Source organism: Corylus avellana, chromosome ca11 (assembly GCF_901000735.1).
Source record: "Corylus avellana chromosome ca11, CavTom2PMs-1.0".
Classification (NCBI taxonomy): Eukaryota; Viridiplantae; Streptophyta; class Magnoliopsida; order Fagales; family Betulaceae; genus Corylus; species Corylus avellana.
In genome coordinates this window covers 2,381,177-2,393,743 of record NC_081551.1, presented here as the reverse complement: position 1 = coordinate 2,393,743, position 12,567 = coordinate 2,381,177, and the positions used below count along the sequence as shown (strand labels likewise).

The window sequence follows — 12,567 nt, the reverse complement described above, 5'->3', positions numbered from 1 at the left end:
TTTTGATTTATTTCTATTCAGATCAGGATATAGTGAAGGAGAGGATAACATTTGCTGGAGGTTAACGAGGAATAGCATTTTGATGCCCACTTTCTTATGATGTTGCATTGGGCAGGTCTATGGCACCTATGAAGGAGAGAATAGAACTTGCTAGAGGTTAGCGATGAATGTTGTGTCGGATGTCTGCATTCTTATGATGTTTTTTACTTGGGTTACTTGGGCATTGTGTTCAGTATTTGCTTTACTAGGGCACTTACTAAGACTTTCTGGAGGTTAATGAGGAATATTATTTTGATGCCCACTTTCTTAGGTTGTTGCATAGGGCGGGTCTATGGCACCTATGAAGGAGAGAATAGGTCTTGCTAGAGGTTAGCGATGAATGTTGTGCCTGATGTCTGCATTCTTATGATGTTCTATTACGTGGGTTACTTAGGCATTGTGTTCAGTATTTGCTTTACTAGGGCACCTACTAAGACTGCCATACAACACTTGTGGATTGGTGTTCTGTATAAAGTTAGTGTCAAGATTGTTGACAATTATTTGTTGCAAGAGATATTTTTTGCCACTGCTGTTCTCTCTTTGGGGTTCAGTGGGTAATAACTAAGACAGATTTTTTAATACTGTGTTGAAAATGCACATTTGATCAGCTTAGAATTAGTACGATCATGGATGACTGTTCCTCTTTTTCTTATTGGACAATTTAGAGTGCTGTGAATAGCCAGACTTTTGATGTTATTGCGTTATCTCAAAACATTTTTAAGTTTATGTCTGTTAAGTCTTCTTGTGATTGGATGGTCGCTATAGATGGTATCACATCTTCCTCTTTCTTAGAATTTTTGGATCTCTTAAACATTATATTGTAACTTTTAGAGCAACCGTTTGCATTATTTCCTGTGTACTGTAGTTCTCCTCTTTCTTTGTGTTTTTCCCCTTTTTTTTTCGATAAATTGTGTTTTGTAAAAATAAAAAAATAAAAATCTAAGTTACCGTATCAAGCACCTATGTTTTAGTGGTAAACATTTGTTTGTGTTCTAGCTGTTTTTATCTGGAGAGCATAGCTGTCCTTTGCCCATGTATTGCCTTTTTCTTTGTGATGCCGTTGTCATCCCCTATGACCTTTTTCTAGATTTTTGACCTTTATACCACCGTGACCATGCAAACTAAACGCCAAATTCGTAAAAAGTATAAGATACAGCACATACAAATGTGAAGAGACTGACATGGGCAGTTAGCAGTAAATCAACAATATGAAGCGATACAACACGCTTCTTTGGATCAAATTTGGCAAGGTGAAAAACTGTGGGGGGCAAAAAGCAACTGAGAATGAATTAATAATTATAAAGGTGAATCAGGAGAGTTAGATAGGCTACTCCAAACCTGGCCTGAAATATCTATAGGGTCTTTCTACATGCAAAACTTTGGCATGACAATAAGCTACTCAGTGGTGAAGCTTCAATGGTTTCTTAGGATCATGCATTTTAAATGTGGTGATGTTTTGCAGTCATCGATATATCTGTCTCATTCCTCTCCCCCATTATTCCCACACTTCCCCTGTAAATCTTTTGAAATCCAATCACCTCTAGAGGGTGCTCTCTTTATTGGTATTTCATGGTGTCTCTTTCATAGTTGTAAAACTTTGGCCTGTTTATGCTATTCTAGTTTCAGTCAGTATACATCTTGTTAGCATGTCTGTTTCTAGTTTTTGTTCTCATCAGCTTAATGTGGTGTGCATCACTGGCATGTGTTTTGATTGTTGTTATTCATTTTTTGTCATGGTGCTTTTGCTGTATCAACTAATCGGGCGGCTACAATTAGTCATAAGGAGGTTGGAGGAACTTTCTCCAACTTAGTCTATTAAACTGACATGTGCTCAAATTGCACGCGAGAATCATGTGCATTTTGAGCACATGTCAATTTAATAGATTGAGTTGAAAGAAAAGTGTCCTTAGTCATATGACCCCAGAAAATCCTGCCACATGGTATATTGACATATTGTTGAATGTGATCCAGCTTAAAATTTTATTATGTGCTCTTACCAAAAAAAAAAAAAAAAAAAAAAAAAATTATTCTGTGCGAGTAAGCTCTGGTTCAAATTACTTTTCCTTCTTCCATAAGAATAGGGGTGGAGGGTGAGATCCTGCTTTCAAACCCCACTTTTGAAATCATGTCTGGTAAGACAATTCCCACTAGATGTAAGTTCATTGCATTTCCTCATGCAGCTTCTTCCAGCGAAATTTGTGATGCTTTGGAGGATGAAAACCTGCAGAAAATCATCTGCAATATTAATAGTTCCCCAGATGCACAAAATGTAAGCAGTTCAATCATCAAATTAAATTGTTACTTGAGCAAGCACGTAATACAGCGTCGGCTAAAATCTATTGTTACTTGATTAGGAACTTGAAAAAGCTATGGGAATGGAGGTGTTTCGCATATTCACTGACAAGGTACTGCCATCTGTTGCTACTCAAGTGTACTCTACTTATAAAATCCACAAGCATTCATGAGACTAGGGTTTCCATGCAATTGTCATCAGGATATCTGAATTTGCCAGGGCATTAAGCGTTACTTGCTTTTGACTGTTCTCAGATTCTATCTAATATCAAGCCGTAACTGCAACCAGTGGTAGCTCGAGGAAGAAGACGACATTTGGTTCAGGAACTTCAAGATTCCCACAGAAGCAGCAGTTTTTAAATCAACTTCGACTTCAAGAGAGCTCTTTCAATCTGGCTGGCAGCTCTCATCTTGCATCTCCCACTTCGCACAAGTTTGTCGCCGGGAGTTCTTTTTGATGTGATACATATTTTGATTGCCCTTCAATTTTGAGCCTGTTTAAATTGTTTGTGGGGTTATCTGTAATGGCTGCAGCCTGCAGCATTGCTAATCATAGAAATTTAGGTAGTCAATTGAAAAACTGAGATATAAGAGTCGTGCTCAGGTCATATAATACATTTGGTTGAGAGATATACCAAAATGCATTTCCATCATCCAACATTTTCAAAACACGCTGATTTAGGGGATATGGATCTTAGGGTTTTTTGATAAAACACAAACCCCCGGCAAAAGGGTGAAAGGGAAAATATGCTAGGGTTTAAAATGCATCAAATAACTCTTTTAATGTATGCAGGTTGGTAGGAGGGAGAGGAGGAACCACCCATGTGTCCAGAGGGTTGGTTGAGCCACCCCCATGACCTTTGTGATGATTTGGCTACTCTTAAAGGCCAAGGTGGGGGTGGCTTGACCACCCCATTTTGTTTTTATTTGTTTCTTTGTTGCTTTTTTTTTTTTTTTTTTTCTTGATGTGGCATTTTTTAAAAAAGAAAATGCTACACTCAAATGCATATTTTTTAACATGACAGATAAATTACCATTAGATCTAAAATCTAATAATGATTTTATTTGTCATGTCAGGGAGTATGCACTTGAAAGTGTGTGAGTGGAAGAATGTTTAGCATTTTTCTTCTAAAAATACTTTGACGGAATTATTTGGTATTGTGCTGCCTCAAAAACATGTACACATATCAAAATGTGATTGGATCTAACGTGCCATTTGCCTACATATCATTGCTTTCCATATGGAGTGACTTGATAAGAGTGGATGCCTTAAAAAGTGATTTGATCAGTTTTAAACCTTAAATTGAAAATTTGATAAAGGGTGAAAACACAAGAATCTGTAAAGTATTTTTTCACCTCACTGTTTATTTATTTATTTATTTATTTTTTTTTTTCTGAGCAATACAGAAATGAGGGGAAAGAGGTACAAACAAGAAGAAGAAAGAAAAGAATACAAAGGAAAGCTGCAGGGTAGCATCTATAAAAATTATGAGCCGCAGCCCAATATGCAACTAGATGAGCTCTCTGGTTGGCTTGTCTTTGAGACTTTCTCTGCTTCCCAAACTAGAATTCAAGCAAGGTTAAGAAGAATTCTGTGTGTGATAATTGGGTCTATTTGCCAATCAAAGATGAGATTTGGCCTATTGATTTGCCAATATAATAATAAGGGAGAATCTCCTTTCAGAATGAGATGCCTTGTATCTAACGAAAGAGCCAAATTTGAGTGGAATTTGCTTCTGTTTTTTGTTGAATCCAAGCCCAACCCATACTTGAATGACATGGAGACAATGCATGCCTTCAACTTTCTAGTATTTTGTTCTCTTCACGGCATGGACCAGTCGCGTCCATAAAAGCGAATGTTCTTGTTCCAGTTTTCATATTTAAACATTGGATCCACATAGGCTTATGGATAATGGGAATTTTTTTTTTTTTTTTTATATAGTTTTTTGATTGGATAATGGAATAGCCAAAATAGTATATGCTATTTATGCCAATTCCGACTCAATGCTTCAATGGGTTTGAACCAATAAATATTATCCAAACAAAGTTTTCCTTTAAAATTAGGGTAGAAGAATTTCCTTCGACCCAGAAATATGTGTTTAAAATACACGTAATTCTCACATGTATTTTGAACAGATATAATGGATTGGAAGGAATTTCTCCGGTCCAACATGAAAGAAAACTTTGTCCATTATAATCAATGAAAGACAACACGAATCAAAAGCAAGAACAAAATAGCAACACCATGGTCCAGGGAATAGTTGTGGAGACACCTTTTTCTCTTTCCTTCACTTTTTCAGTGTTTCCAACATTTGCAAGTTGGAAGGCAGACTATGACAAACCAGACCAGATCCATCTATGAGAATCCTTGCTCCTGGACCAATGCCACATGACTTTGTTATCAACTAAATTCTACCTTTAAGCATCTTTCCATGTTTCAAATAATAATAATAATAATAATAATATAAGAAAAGAGGGAGGGCTACAAAACTGATGCAGGAAAAAAGAACTCTATTTTACACGGGGGTGTCAATAATTTACATGTTAGTCGCTTTATAATGTACCAGTCGTCGCGGAAAGCTTCTCTCAAAAATGTGTCATTCTCGCATACTACAAAACTTAACAGGCAAGAGTCCTGCAATCCTTTGGATCAAGACTGAAACCTGTAATGCACAAAGATCACAGCATTTGGAAATCACATGCTCTATATTCATGCAATCCTCATTTAGATTGGGAAATCACAAGGCATTACCATTCAGAGAGTAGCTGGCACAAACTGCAGAATAGATTGCCAAAACCTGTGCATCCTTAGCCGGCCAGGAATCCTAGCAATTGACATATCATATCCATTGAGTATTGAAATCAACCATGACAAGCAACTTGAATCATAGCTTGTGACTAATATAGCTCAACAATTTTTTATTTATTTTTTATTTTATTTTCTTTTTTTTTAAAAAAAAAGAATATATCCCAAAGCTGGAGAGGAGCCTAAATTGTCAAGAGAGCCTAAACTGTGTTTCTTAAAAGTGAAGGCATGAGGATCACGAATAGATAGTAGTGTGTGCTCCTCAATGCTGACAAAGAGCTCTGTACTTTCACTTTTTTGGTTTTCCTTAATTAGATAATCATCAAATCTTTTATCTAACCAGCCTACCTCATTGGTGATTGCCTAGATTTTCAGGTCCCTTATTGGTGCGTGGCTTGCTACTACTTGGCTGGCCTAGTGCTTCATTCTGCAAAAACGAAATGGACAGGGCATGCCCAATAAGCTCCAATCATGTGGTAATCTACAAATGAATTTGACAATTGCTACTATTTTTTGGTAATAAGAAACAATATCAATCAAAAAGAAAATGCAAGGGTAACTCAAAGCCTGAATGACAAATTGCTCTTAACAAGATAGTGATCAGATATTTTATGTATAACAAGGTATGGTCACATACGACGGATAGACTGCTTTTAACAATACTGTAACCAAATATTTTCCAATTCAAAAGTTTAGCTGACGCATGACAAGAATGCAGTGAAGCAATCTTTCAATTTTTTTTTTTTTTTTTGGTTTGTAGCAACCATTTGTGTGAACTGATAGTGTTTTGCAAATAACATGAATCCCCCATGCTGCCTGATTATTATTATTATTATTATTTTTATATGAGGGGCCTATAATTGTATTTTTATGTCACTTATGTTATCCATTTGACACAAAATCTTAACGAAGGTCTTAATTTACAAATATTCATAGTAGGGATCTTAATTTCATCAAATTGAAAACTGGACTTAATGTCAAAACACACAAGCATGAAGAGTTTGTGATATAATTTCCCTTGAATATTATAAAAAGGTGTCAAAAAAGTGTCAGAGACACATCCAAACATTAATTGAGAGGCACAATTATGAGGCTAAAAATACCTGCGGTAGTGGTACCTGCATCTGGTGGGCAGCAACATACTGTTGATAAGGATCAACAAAATTTGGGAACCGTGGCTGGCTTGGAAGTTGTGCGCCAAGTGAGTTTAGCATCTGTTCTGGCTGGTTGGCTGCTTGCATTCTGGAAGGATCAGGTGCTGGAACTGGTAACATATGAAAAGCAGGCAATGGAAATCGTGGTCCCAGATGAGCTGCTGCAGAGGGGGTTGGCAATGATGAACCAGCTAACAGATTGGGAAATGGCATCATAGGCCGATTGATGCCCATTTCCATGCCCATGCCCATCCCAATTCCCATCCCCATTGTTGGCATATACTGCTGGACACCAGGAAACATCATGGGGACCATGCCACATCCCATGGACATCATCTGCAGAAATTGTTGACAACCTAATCTTCGTTATAAATAACGTATGAGTCCACAATTTTCCTTGTGAGGATATATAACTCATGAACAATAATTAAAGTATTGAAATACTGTACACAACAAACTTGTACACAATACACAGAATGAACCAAATCATTTTACACATGCATGCTCTTGAAACTACATGGACCATGCTTCAGGCTGGGAAAAAAAAAAAACTAAAAATTCAAGTCAGCTTTGGATTACTTCTCAGACATGTTTATGGTATTTCACTAAATCAGCTTGGCTCAGGCTGATTCCAGTGTGAATGGAAAGAGAGAGTTGGGAACTTTTTGGTGTATGGAAGATTAATTCCCAGTCAAGGACTCAACTTTCATGAATGTAGAACAAGATAATTTGTAAAAACTAGTGGAGTAACACACCAACCTCCACAAAAGAGTAATTTAAATGAACTGTTGTTTAAAACAAAAATGAAATCCTTAAGCAAAACATAAAATTCTAGGATCTGAAATGAATTATCAAGTACTAGTGGAGCAACATGTTTCCTTCCAGAATGTAGTAATTTAAATGGTCTGTCTAGCATTAGGAACTTTTCTCCTTGGGTAAATGGCTCAATTTTCCAGGATCAGAAGCATGAATTGTCAAAACTATTGGAGCAACACGTGTACCTCCATAAACTTACTTCAGAAGGAATTCCGAGTGGGAGGCTCAGGTTTAATGTTAGAAAGTATCCAAATTTAAGGAATGATCAAAGACTCATGCTAGCTCTAGTGTTTGAATGACACCTAATTCAAAAATCATCTCTTTTCACTTTTTTATTGCAATCTAGTTGCTAAACATTTTCTAGTGCATTTAGAGTCAATGGTTGAAACTGAAAAGCAGCATATGTTCATTGTCCGGTTAAAGGAGTTTGGAAGATGCAACTATCAAAATCGAGATATAGCTCTGTTGGTAGCAAGGGTTAATGTTCGGAATTCTTTAGTTCTAAATTTACAATGTGTCGTCTTCAGATAAGTGGTGGTGTCCCAGGTAATTTGGGTGGTGTACAGTAGTACAAGATCAGGTTGGGTTCACAGGCTTACGGCAAGATTAAAAAAGAGTAAATGTTTTCAAGTACATTATAAACACGTCATTGTGACACCAATAGAGTTCATTAGAGCTTAAGGTATTATTTACAAATCATCTATAATTTCCAAGTAATAGCATGTCAACAAAACCAACTCAAATCAGGGGTTTAATGATGCTTTCAAATAAATTCAACCTTTCTGGGGAAAATTCAAGCCTAAGTTGTCTTTAAGTGGCAATATCTTGGCATTCCTAGAATACAAAGACCAAATAATTTCAGAAAATAAACAAAGTTCACATCGCTATGCCTGCTTCCCTCTGTTCTTTTATTGGAAGATAATATACAAAGGATCACAATGCAACCTTATGATTCATGTTACCATAGAGAAGGAAGGAGGAGGTCGCACATTTAAGCCTCATCTTTTTGGTTCTTTTAATGCTTTATTTGTATATCAAAGAAAAAGATAATGATGCAGGCATATTGTACCACTATATGGCTGTACTAACAGGATTATCACTCTTGTTTTGTCCATAAAACTTCTAGAATAAGCATGACGCCTACAATTAAGTGAAACAACAATTTTCTTTAGGAATGGAGTTATATCCTCAATAACAGGAAATGTACTTCAACCCGTTCACATATAAAAGTATGATCAGGTAGTAATACCATCTAAGGAAGCATTTATATCTGAGAAAAAAGATAAGAATGACATACATGTACTTGCAACTGAAGTGATTTCAAGTACTCAATCGCCTCATCTAACATTGAAGCTTTGTCTGACTGAAATTTAGAAAAAAAAACAAATATTACACAAGTCAATACCATATGCAAACAATCATCTATATTAAAAATAAAAAATAAAAAATAAAAAATAAAAATAATAATAATAATAATAATAAATAATAAATAAATAAATAAAAAACTGTGGTCTCTCTATAGCTGGGAAAAAAAACAAACTTAAAAAATAAATCATATACAACCTTGTTGCATCGGGGAATGAGTTCTTGCAATGCCCTCATCTTCTCATTTATCCTATCTCGACGTCTCTGCACATAAATGCAATACATCACCATTTGAAAGAAGATAAACACATGAAATAGAGAGTTTGTCAAAATTTCTACTATAATAGTAAACTAACCCTCTCTGAAAGATTGTGGACCTCTGCAGCACGGGATCTCTTCGTAGTTGTTGATCCACGAGCGTGTTTCTTTGTATCCACGGATTCAAATTCAACATCCTTTTACAATAAGAAAGAAAACAATAAGATTATATAGTCATACAGGATGAATAAATAGTATTAAAAAGTGGCAAACGATTATTTAACATAAAATAAATAAATAAATAAACAGGAAAAAGAAGCTGCAGAGTTCTTTAACCCAACAACACAAACCGCAACATAATGAACATAAAAATAAACAACGTATCCTCACATATGACCATTTAATTTCACTGACACCCCTTATAAAATAACTCTTTATGCAGCAGCGCATTTAAATTCTCTTGAAACTAGCAGCACTAAATTGGTAGTGCACTTGATTGCATAGTAAAGGCTTTCCTTTGGCTCCCATATTGTTCAGCTTTCCCACCATACCTACGCTACTATTTAATACCTTACTGTAACTGTAAGGGTTCTATCCTAAAATTCAACCCAAGTAAAGATAGTGTGGTGGAAAAATATCGGAAAATGAAAAAACAAAAGAAAAAAGAAAAAAATAACAGCAAGCAATGCTCCAAACTGGACCATGAATTTGGCAAACGTAGACTCACTTCCATTCACAAACTGGAATTATAATCTCTACATGTAGCCACCCACTACTTCTTCTTCTTTTTTCTTTTTCTTTTTTATTTTTTATTTTTTCTTCAATTTCTTAGTGCTACCCAAAGTATTAACTATTAAGTTTAAACTTTTAGGATAAATGATTATTTAACGATTTAAAATTATATCCGTATCCAAGAGTGATATCCCATCTTCCGAGTAATTTTAAGTGGCCTACTTGTTTTCTACTAAAAATAATGTGGCTAGTAAAATTACAATTTGATCAAAATTCAATAATGATCAATCACAAATTCAATTGTGATTTTAATAGCCACATTATTCATAATAGGCCACATAAAATTATTTCCATCCTCCACTTGTGAGAGACTCCAATTCCGTTGCAAACTATCTTGATTAGTTCATAATATGTAAAATAATTAAATAAATAAAAAATCTTAACTTATCAATTTAGTTAGCTAAAAAATTTAAAAATTATAATAAAATATGTAGTTTCCAAATATTTTCCCACAAAGAAAATGTGTATAACGACCTGAGCTTGTAACATGTGGCGTAGTAAATGCCCGACAAGCGGATAGATCTGCTGCCGCCGAAATATCTCGAAAGCATTTAATCTTAGTCTTAATAAATGACTCTCAACGACGAAAATTTGGAAATGACAAAGCAGGCAACCGGACAGGAAAGCAGTCCCGAGATACGCGCCGTCAACGCCAAAATAATCATTTTAATTTCGATAAACCACACTGCAGCCACTCCAGCCTACATCACCCACCAATCGTCCTTCATTAAAATTCTGTCACAGAAAAGAAAAAGAAAATCTCCTCTGCTCATCACATACGTGGCGGCACCCCACGTAGCCCGTCCCTGCCACGTGTACGATAGAAACGGAAAGCGAAACAACACCCCGTAAACGGCCAAACACCCAAACCAAAAGGTATCCCGGGGATGGGGTGCTAACGTTAATCCACGTCACCCCACCTGCGCACGATAACCGAGACCACCACACAGGTACACAGAAAGCGAGAGAGAGAGAGAGAGAGAGAGGTGGCTAAACTGACCTCGCTGTGGCACTCGGTGTCGTTGGCTTCTCGTCCTTTGCGCTTGCGATCCTCAGCCTGCGGCTTCAGAGCCGGCTCGGCGCTGGCGCTGGAGCAGCCGGGTGATGACGACACGGTCACCTCACACGTCGACATCTCCTTCACACCACTTACACCGCCACCTCCGGCAGACGACGTGCCCGCCGACGCGTCGCCTTTTGTGGCCGCGCAGCCTCGATCGCCGACGTGCAACTTGTGCCCCACCGCCGGCGTATCGCTCGAGTCCACCACTGTCGATTCCCTCACCACCGCCGCGCTCCTCGAGCTCGACGGCGCGTTTTGATCGAGCCCTTCTCCTCCGGCAACCTTCGCCTTGTGCCTCGAGAAGTGCACGAAGTTCTGCGCCTTCGACTCCGCCAGCTCCGTCCTCCTCGCCGGCGGTATCGGCGGCAGAGAAGTCCAAACCTCCGACGTCACGGCCTGATGGAGCTCCGTAACACCGTTGGTACGGAGTGTAGGGTTAGTACAATTGCCGAGATTGTTACTCGGATAGAGAAGGTCGGCGCAGAAATTGTGGTCCAAGGCAGGGTCGTCGTCCACGAGAGGGTAGTGAAGCCAGGAAGCCATTTCGTCTTCTTGCATGAACAGCTGGGAGTTCTGGTTGTGAGCGGCCGGTTCTTGCTCCGATCGGATCTCCCTGGCCGCCGATTGCTCGGCGGGGATCACGGCGTCGTCGTATTTGGACGGCGGAGATCTTCTCGTCGACCTCTGGTTCTGGCTGTGCATCACCACCTGACCGTTCTGCCATAGCAGCTCCATGATCTCGTCCTCAGGCCTGCGTTCTCACTCTCCGTCAAAAACCATACTCCAATCCCTCAAAATTTTGAAAAAAAACAAAAAAAAATTGAAATCAAACAATAACAAAAAACTCACAAAGACGATTTTCTTGGGCGAGCAACGCCATTCGATGAGGGGATTGAGTAATCGTCGTCCATTTCGAAATCCGGCACGCAGTGATACATTTTATAATAACTGAAACTACAGCTCCAAAATCTAAAACCCAAAAAAATTCAAAAAATTCAAAAAATCAAAAAGAAAAACACAGCGATTGGAGGAGCAAAAAGTAAATTAAACAAAAGCTTATCACCCACTCACTGTGAAAACTTGGAATTGGTTATGGTGTGAAGGACATAGCCGCCAAAGACCGCTCGGTGTGTTTGCTCTGTTCAAGTGGAAAGCTCTGCGATTCTCTTTATTCACGGGTATCCGTGCAAGGGGAGGAAGGTGGGAAATGGAGGAAAAAAAAAAAAAGTTCAGAAGATATTCTGTTGGCTGTATGTGAGCATCATCATCATCTTTCTTGCACTTGCCTTTTGTGCTCTCTCTTCACCTCTTGCTTGCAGCAGTACAAAGATAAGGTCTCTCTGTCTCTCTCTGTCTCTCACCGAATAATATGAAAGGAAGGAGACGAAATGGATTTTTGACTGTTTGTAGGCAAGGCAATGTACTTGCTTTCCCGAGCCACATTTTTTTTGCTTTTTGGGCGTAATAACACATTTAATGGCTTCATTTTAACCCGAAAATGCTGGGAAATTTTGGCCTTATTCCATCTCGGCCGCTCATCGCCTGCCCCATTAGTGATAAGAGTGTTGCATCTGCCACCCCCATTGGTGACCAGGACTCGTCTTCTTGTTGGGGCCCGCACCTAGATATTCTACCCATGGTAAAAAGTAAAAAGTAAAAAGTAAAAAAAAAAGTAACTTCACTTTAGACTCTTAAGTTTCAAGCCTCCAACCTTCAAAACCTCTTAATTTTAACTCTTAAACTTTTAATTACAGTCAATTTAAACCCATCTGTCAGATTTAACGGTTAACTTTTAACGACAATACCTAAAAATATCAAATTGACTGCAATTAAAAGTTTAAATGTTCAAATTAAGACGTTTTGAAGTTTGAGGACTTGTTCAATCCCGTGGTAATTTAAGTGTTTAAAGTGAAGTTACTAAAAAAAAAAAATCATAATTTTTAACTCTAAAAAATGTTTAGAAAAGCAAATCAAATCTTTTT

At 37.8% G+C, this 12,567-nt stretch overlaps 2 protein-coding genes across 4 annotated transcripts in view; one reads left to right on the top strand and one right to left on the bottom strand.

Moving 5' to 3' along the window:
- LOC132166780 (uncharacterized) overlaps nucleotides 1–2,963 on the top strand; it is an 8,498-nt gene extending 5,535 nt beyond the window's left edge. Inside the window, exons 6-8 of the mRNA XM_059577666.1 lie at nucleotides 2,220–2,308; nucleotides 2,394–2,444; nucleotides 2,587–2,963. Of these exons, the coding sequence (XP_059433649.1) occupies nucleotides 2,220–2,308; nucleotides 2,394–2,444; nucleotides 2,587–2,610 (164 nt within the window). The 3' untranslated portion in view covers nucleotides 2,611–2,963. The remainder of the gene's footprint in view (nucleotides 1–2,219; nucleotides 2,309–2,393; nucleotides 2,445–2,586) is intronic.
- A 1,297-nt stretch (nucleotides 2,964–4,260) lies between these two features.
- On the bottom strand, nucleotides 4,261–11,746 carry LOC132166130 (transcription factor PIF1). Of its 3 annotated transcripts, XM_059576900.1 has the most exons (11): nucleotides 11,657–11,746; nucleotides 11,435–11,554; nucleotides 10,523–11,336; nucleotides 8,829–8,927; nucleotides 8,671–8,736; nucleotides 8,405–8,470; nucleotides 6,241–6,627; nucleotides 5,486–5,564; nucleotides 5,084–5,156; nucleotides 4,873–4,994; nucleotides 4,261–4,705 (listed from the first exon to the last, which is right to left on the bottom strand). In XM_059576900.1, the coding sequence occupies exons 2-8, from the start codon at nucleotides 11,521–11,523 to the stop codon at nucleotides 5,487–5,489; spliced, it is 1,599 nt and encodes a 532-aa protein (XP_059432883.1). In that variant the 5' UTR covers nucleotides 11,524–11,554; nucleotides 11,657–11,746; the 3' UTR covers nucleotides 4,261–4,705; nucleotides 4,873–4,994; nucleotides 5,084–5,156; nucleotide 5,486. The 3 variants fall into 3 exon arrangements, with proteins under 3 accessions (XP_059432883.1, XP_059432882.1, XP_059432884.1); XM_059576899.1 differs by lacking the exon at nucleotides 4,261–4,705 and having other exon boundaries at nucleotides 4,767–4,994; XM_059576901.1 differs by lacking the exon at nucleotides 4,261–4,705 and having other exon boundaries at nucleotides 4,767–4,994; nucleotides 6,256–6,627.
- Nucleotides 11,747–12,567: the final 821 nt, after the last annotated feature.